General features: G+C 31.6%; 1 protein-coding gene across 1 annotated transcript; it reads left to right on the plus strand.

Moving 5' to 3' along the window:
• Window positions 1-423: 423 nt before the first annotated feature.
• On the plus strand, window positions 424-5,696 carry LOC132747589 (sacsin-like). Its single transcript, XM_060737008.1, has 3 exons — window positions 424-536; window positions 4,748-4,895; window positions 5,160-5,696. Exons 1-3 carry the CDS (start codon window positions 462-464, stop codon window positions 5,315-5,317), a joined length of 381 nt encoding a protein of 126 aa, XP_060592991.1. The 5' UTR covers window positions 424-461; the 3' UTR covers window positions 5,318-5,696.
• Window positions 5,697-7,593: the final 1,897 nt, after the last annotated feature.

Consider the following 7,593-nt stretch of genomic DNA (forward strand, 5'->3'; position numbering starts at 1 on the left):
AGATATGATATCGCAAATAAAGTACATGCACTAAAATGATAAAAGAGGAAACACTTGAAGGTCAGAGTACTATTAGAGCAAGGAGATGAATGATTTCTATAACAATGAATTCAATACAGAGAACGACCGTTTAAGCAGATCACATGGCATAATTCCTCATATGGAATCAATACTGGACGAACACAAGATGGACACCAAGCATAGAAAATGGTAAAAACCGTGCTTAGGAATCAAACTAAATTTGTTTTTAGATTATGGATTATAAGAATTGCCAACTTGCAAATATGCAGATCGGATAAAGACGATTTACAGAGATATATGCTTAATGATTCAATAGCCCAACCTGTGATTTTTCCTTTACGTTGAATTATATTTTTCCTACAATTAAGTCGTTCAAATGCTTTATTTTATCAAATTTATAGGAACTTTTACAAAATGCCGATGATGCGAATGCAACAGAAATGCGCATACTGTATGAAGGAAGAATAATTAACCCAGAGCGTAAAGATGAGTCAGAATATTGTCAATTCCTCAGAGTTAGTACATGTATACACAAGTGTCTGGATCAAACCATCGGCAAATATTAAAACAACTACAGTCAAACTCGTCATAGCGACTCACTGATTTAAAGGACTTCCTGTGATATACGATACAATTTCAGACCGCCCAACGTAAATCACTATAGTGTAATGTCACTGAATTAAACGACTCCCTGTCTGTCGCGACAAACGACCATAAATGTTGCATCCCGTAGTACATATACAGCTAAATTAAACGATTTTTTCTACTACATTTTTAACAGTCAATATCGTGTGGAAAAAGATGTTATTCACACTTTACACATTAAAGAACAGCACTCGAGGCATTATTGTATCAATTAAGTCAAATAGCGATTATTGTGCATTTTCACAGCTCCCTGACTATATATAGATTTATTTGAGTCTCATCCATACATTATAACACAAAACCATTCAATTAGTAATACATAATTTTACAAAATAAAAGATGTTTATGTACTGTCATTCTAATCAGAATTACAAGAGACTATATAAAATAATCTAATGGAAGGGAGGCAACTCTGCAAGAATTTCCAATATAACCTCTCTTCTCATACATGTTACAACTTAATACTGCTAAAACAAGAAACTACTGCTAATGTTATTTTTCTAAAAGACTTAAAGAATTTCTGGTACAATTGTTTTTTATAGTGAAAACCCTAGCCATGTTCTCTATCTTAAAACCATAAAAATTAGACTGAATAGCAATAGATTCTTAACCTATAAAATCATATTCTCGATACAATTATTTCGCATCATTGAAAAGATAAGACCTATATAAATAAAAATAAAACATTGTTCAAATTTAAGTAACTGTACATATAACGTCTTTGCCTAAAAATAAAATCAGTTTTACTAATCATTAACATTAAGTATGTTTACCCTTTCAAGAGACCTCGAGAGTTTTGTACAAATGTACTTGTCTAATGATAAAAAAGTATTAAACTATTACCAACCTTATCAGGCGGCTTATAAATACACTGATTAGTAAACTTTCTCAATAATTTAATGTAGGACCCTCAGTTTGTTGAGTAAGATATTTAATAATTTAAAAGTAACCTTATAAGAGACAGTTCTGAGGAATACAGCTAGTTAGTTCTTGAAACAGGATTTTGCAACACACTATACAATTTCAGTATCGGAAAAAATGAATGACAGGTAATTGTCACAAACAACCTTAAAAATTGCTCATTTACAGTTTCTGCTTTAGCAAATAAATCTGTCCTAATATCCTTATACCTTGGACAATACAAAAAACATGTTTTACAGATTTACAGATTGGACAAATTCTTTGGTTTAAAGCTACCTTTTCATATCTTTCATTGTCGAGTCTAATAGGGACTACCCCACATCAAAATTTTGCAAGTGCTGCTCTGAATTATTTGGCAGGATAGCACTTGTTTCTGTTTCATAACTAACCTTAAAGGTTAATATATAAGTCCTCAATTTATTTCAACCTTGCCCAGAACTACTATTTATTGTATGTAGTGACTCAATCCATTCATACAAATACTCATTCAGATATGTTCAACCAAACATTAAAACATTATTAAAACCTAAAAATTCACCACAGTTATATTTCTCAAAAATTTCTTTAACTCTTAAATACCAGTACTTACAAGTTCTACCTGCCTGCTTAAAACAGTACATAAATGTATTTACATCAAAATTTATTCTCATACTGTTCATTACTTGCAAATCGACACCAAGTACTCGCCACACATTTGAGTTAATTATTAGAGATAGGTTCCAAGCCCATATCCCCAGCAACTGCAGCATTTGAAGTGTATCTGCCTGTTCCTAAGAAAAACGTCATTGCTCGGTTCTGTACTGCTCAATATACGAGTACTTTCTTGTACCCCAAATAGCTGCAATATAACCTATAACGGGCCAAACAATAGAATCATTCAATTTTTAAATACATTGAATTTGAAAGACATACATCCAAGTTGCTTAAATTTTGCAAAAATATGTCCAAGAGCCCTACTAGCTGCCTTAGCAACAAATTCAGCTGTATAGTTATAGTCAAGACACTCGTTAAGGGCCAACAAAAGATAGACATAGCTATCAGTGACATTTAAACTATCAGTTTCACACTTGAATGGAAACGATGTTCTTGGTGTCGATATGCTTCGAAAATGTTCAATATTGCTTTTCTTTACCTTGATTGTCATATGATTTGTATTACACCATATAAATACAGTATCGAACATGGCCTGTAAATCTTGCTCACTTTTTGCCAAAAGACTACATCATCAGCATATGATAAAATTGATAAAAATTTACCCTCTCCAAGTTCTATTCCTAGACCTAGAGACTTTATATTTACGGCTAGTTCATTAATATGGCAGTTAAATAACACCAGGGATAAAATGTACCCTTGACGTAATCCCAAATTAACATCAAACCACTTTGAAGTGTAACCATTCAGTCTAATACATGAACTTACACAATAATATAGAGACTTGATAACATTCAACATTTTACAATTCAATCCCATCTTAAATAAATGTTCCCATAATATTAGACGGTCAACTATGTCATAAGACTATTTGAAATCTATAAACGCAGTAAAAGTGCTAAGTTTCTTTCTTTAACCAAGGTTCTATAAAATATGTGATACTTGATAAATGGTCCCCAGTACTACGCTTCTTACGAAAGCCATTTTGCTCATCTACTAGCTTGGAGATATCCTCTTGTCGTTAATAACTGAGCAGAATAGCTTGTACATTGTAGGTGCTTGAGTTATACCACTGTTATCTTTATAACGGATTCAAAGGATCTGTTGTATTAGATTTTTGAATGGGATTAATAATGCCTTTACCTCAGTCTTTAGATTTTTGACCAGTTTCGAAACATGCATAAAGTCAGTTTTATCTATGGCCCTTTTTACTTAATTTACTGCAATGTTATTGTCTAGCAGTGGGATATAACTGTTATGATCTATCTGAACATCTCTTTGACGATAAACACTTGATCCATAAGCAGAGGAACCATACAAAAGATCTTTAAAACTATCTTTCCAATAATCTAAACGTTTGTCTTGGTCTGTAATTAATACTCCTTTGTCATCAACAAACTCGAATTGAATGTTGTGTGTTTTGTTTTAGATATCCCAACTTTACCAATTGTTTTTGACTATATCATTGCAGGTTGCAAATTAAATTATCAAAAGTTGTATTCATATCTTAAGCAAAAATATTCTGTTACTATTTTTAATTAAGTTGATATTGTTAAACAGTCTGAAGTTAATCTAGGTCAAGCATTAACTAGCTTGGAAATTTACCGATATCAAAGAAACTTTGAAGGTTAAATGTGTGCAAAAATGACGTAATTTTAATCATTGAGATATCTGAGCATTACATTCGTTTCGTTGGTGTTAGCTGTCAGAACAAGAGGGAACAATCATTCAGTGCATATTGATTTTAGGGATTTTTCCCCAGATATTTCACTTTTTGATAAAGACTCTGAGCTACTTATGTATGCTTGATTTTCATGAAATAAAATATTAACAATTGGACTTTTCATAAATGTTTTAATTTAATTAAAGACTTAAACTAGTATTCATTTCATGTTCCATATTGTCAAATCAACATATTGAAATATTCATTGTTTTCATCTAATTAACAAGCATGTGAATTTTACAAACACTTTTACTATAATAAATTGAATTATACAAGAGGACATTATGATAAATTTTCCATTAAACAAAACAATCAAAGTATATGCAACTTTCATAAAGTAAAACTGAAACTTTTTATTGACCTGGATTGAAAGACTCCCTGCCATAAGTGACCTTTTTGGATAGTTCCAGGGAAAGTCACATATGACAAGTTTGACTGTACTTTTGATATTTTTCAGCAAATGTCATAAACCATTACGGTTGATTATTCGGATTCAATTCCGTTTAATCCCAGAAAAATACCCAAATTTACGAACAATTCAAATTCGCAGCATAAAAATGCTTTTGCAACAAAAGGAAAACTAAATCATGCGAGATTCGAACTCGCCACCAAAGGTTTACTAGCAAATTAATTTAACGGCCTAGATCACTGAGCCCTAAGACACATTTTTTAAGTAAACAGGGCACGTGTCTTTAGAAGTTGTTTGCTGTACAATGTAAGAAAAAGGCTCAATTAAAATTAATGATTTTCTTGTGTTTTATGTTTTGGTAATATTTTACTTGACAGGCACCCGCTTTGGTTTTCTACTTCAACAAGACCTTAACCGAAGATGATTGGAGCGGTATTTGCTCAATTCATGCAAGTGTCAAAAGGGACGATCCCCTTAAGATTGGCCGCTTTAGCCTTGGCTTTAAGTCTCTCTTTCACTTAACAGGTATACAAAGCAAGTAATACATTTATTTAAAATATAATGAGATAAAATATAATATACAATGTAATGTGTGTACAATCATTTTGTTTGTTTTAATCACATTGAAAAATCTTTAAGTCCTTTTATTATGTTTTTTTGTGTGAATTTTCGTCACTTGTAAATCTCAACCTGATATAAATTATGGTTATTTTCACGACTCCATTACCTGTTCAAAAATAGAAAATATATACTGCAGCATAAAACAACAACCCAGTATTTTTTTTGCAGATTATCCTTGCATCATAAGCGGAGATCGTGCTCTTTTCATAAATCCACATACAAAAGCCTTTGAGAAGCTCTTTACGATAGCGAATTTGGAAATCCTGACCGAGATTCTTAAGAAAAAAAGAATACAGAAACAGCATAATCAATACCTTTGGGTTTGACGACGACACGTTGACATCTGGGTTTTACAACGGTACCATGTTCTGGTTTGCGGCAGCATCTTTCGTCACTCTCTAAAAACACATATCCAGACGAAAATGTTTACAACTTACTGCATGCATTTATATCAGAGTCAGATAGAAGTTTGATGTGTCTTAAGACACTATGTAGCATCAAGCTGTATGTTGACATGCCGGATTGTGATACTGGGCAACAAAACCATTTTAAACTATCCTTCAAAAAACTAAATTCAATGAACTTTGGTAAAGAAAAACCTTGCTTTATCGTACATAAAACCTTGCTTTATCGTAGATAAGTAAAAAAATCAAACGACATTGTGAAGGAACGAGCCTTTTTTCTTTCAGACCTTCATTATATTGAAAACGAAGTACTCCGTTCTATCGTATAATTTTTGTATGTCGATCGTACTATTCGGCGGTGTCTTAATTCTTCAAATGCCGCAGCTTTCCTTAATCGTAATCGATTATCGTACGATCGGACATTATTTCTTCTAAGATACCTGAGAAGAAGTCGCAGATCAAAATGACGGCCGTGCTTTTTGTAAATGCTACAAGACCGAAAAGATGTCGTCCTTTCATGCATCGAGTTCAACTTTTAGATTGCCCGAGTGGTCATTAAGATTAAGCCGACTAACAGCTTTATTAAATAAAAAAATATTTGTCGGCAAGATTTTTCATATTAAAAAGTCGGTCGTTTGTCACAAAGTCAAAGGTAAAGGTAAATAGTTTATTTATTTATTTAAACAATTTTGTGCAGCAAAATTATAACTATCATTGTTTTGTATATCATACAAATTCCTGTTAATCTTATTTTCAATACCATACTGTATGTCAAAGTTGCTATTATTGGCAGTGAATATTTAGTAATGTATAATTGAATCAAAGTATTTTCTGTATCGCCTGTCTTAAATTTTGCGAACATTTTATTTCAGTGGATAAACATATCTCGTGAAACATATAATTCATGCTGTTGTTCAGATGAGTACACCTTTATCGAGAACATTTACGATTGTAACTTAGAAAACGTTTTGCTATTTAACACCATTTCGTTTTTGCTATTATAAATTATTTAAGTTCGTAATCATAGCACTAATGCATTACACTAGTTTCACTTCTAGAAGGAATAGCGGAGCTTTTATATTTGCCTACTTGTCGTTTTAGACGTTGGTTTTCGTTAATGTTTAGTAAACTCAATACCTAGTAGTAGTGGGGCGGGAAATAAGGTCTCTGCTGTCAAAATAGTGCAAATTGTGATACAAGCATGAAACTTTCAGGAAATTATCTTTAGACCATGTAGATTTCAAAAGTGAAGTGGGCCCAAAAATATCTGTGCTCATTCAAGATGGCCGCCATTTTCAAGATGGCCGCCATATAATTTTGACGTACATAATAGCTCATTCATTCCAATTTTTTGTACAGACCTGAAACTTACATTAAAGCATGCATATAGTTTCTCCTTTTCAAACATTTAAATCTTTAAGCAATTTCGCTTGCATATTTCTTCAGAATCCAAGATGGCTTCCAATATGGCTGCCAATTTCAATGAAAACTTATATATCTCTTTTGTAGTATAATTTTTTGCACAAAGTATGCTTATTTCCATATAAAATTGTTAAACACATTAGAAAAAAATCAAATTTTAGGTTAACCACATTGTTAGTCATGTTTTTAGTTTTTTGTACAAAAAAAATCTTTAAAAATATCAAAGAAAAAGTGCCATTTTCTCTAACATGGTTTTCTAGGTCTATGTACAAAAATTCCAAAAGTTACATAGTTCCTTATAGTGTATTTGATATTCAATCAACACTATGTTTTATTGTATAATTGTAACAAAAACAAAAAATGTGAAGGTTTTATACTTATTCAAAGTGGGTGGGGTAAATTTATCAGACAATTGTAGTACAAAATAACGTCTTTTATGAATTCTTATGCAAATATTCACTGTAAAAGTATTTTATTGTATTAAGGTATTTTTGTCTTCCTTCAGGTCTAGAGGGTGTACTAAAATATCAATAAATGCAGATACAATCATATGTATACATTCAATTTAATATTAATGTGTTTGCACGATATAAGTTGTTTCAATATTCTTAATATATAAAATTGTATGATGCTACTGCAGTCTAAAATGCTTTTGCAATGAGTATCACTTAATTTACAAAGACTAATGTATTAAATCTGTTTTCTCTTAACCTACACTATCCAACGCATAGACATTAATCACGTATCATCATATTTGTGTTATACTCTACAAATAT

The sequence above is a fragment of the Ruditapes philippinarum genome, unplaced genomic scaffold, assembly GCF_026571515.1.
Source record: "Ruditapes philippinarum isolate M1 unplaced genomic scaffold, ASM2657151v2 ctg4504_1_1_1_1, whole genome shotgun sequence".
NCBI classification, from domain to species: domain Eukaryota; kingdom Metazoa; phylum Mollusca; class Bivalvia; order Venerida; family Veneridae; genus Ruditapes; species Ruditapes philippinarum.

What these genes read in the sequence shown, in the direction of transcription:
- LOC132747589 (XM_060737008.1), top strand. Translation starts at nt 462, where the DNA reads ATGCGCATACTGTATGAAGGAAGAATAATTAACCCAGAGCGTAAAGAT. An exon ending in AATATTGTCAATTCCTCAGA is followed by an intron (nt 537 to 4,747) that starts GTTAGTACATGT and finishes TTTACTTGACAG; the next exon opens with GCACCCGCTTTGGTTTTCTA. An exon ending in GTCTCTCTTTCACTTAACAG is followed by an intron (nt 4,896 to 5,159) that starts GTATACAAAGCA and finishes TTTTTTTTGCAG; the next exon opens with ATTATCCTTGCATCATAAGC.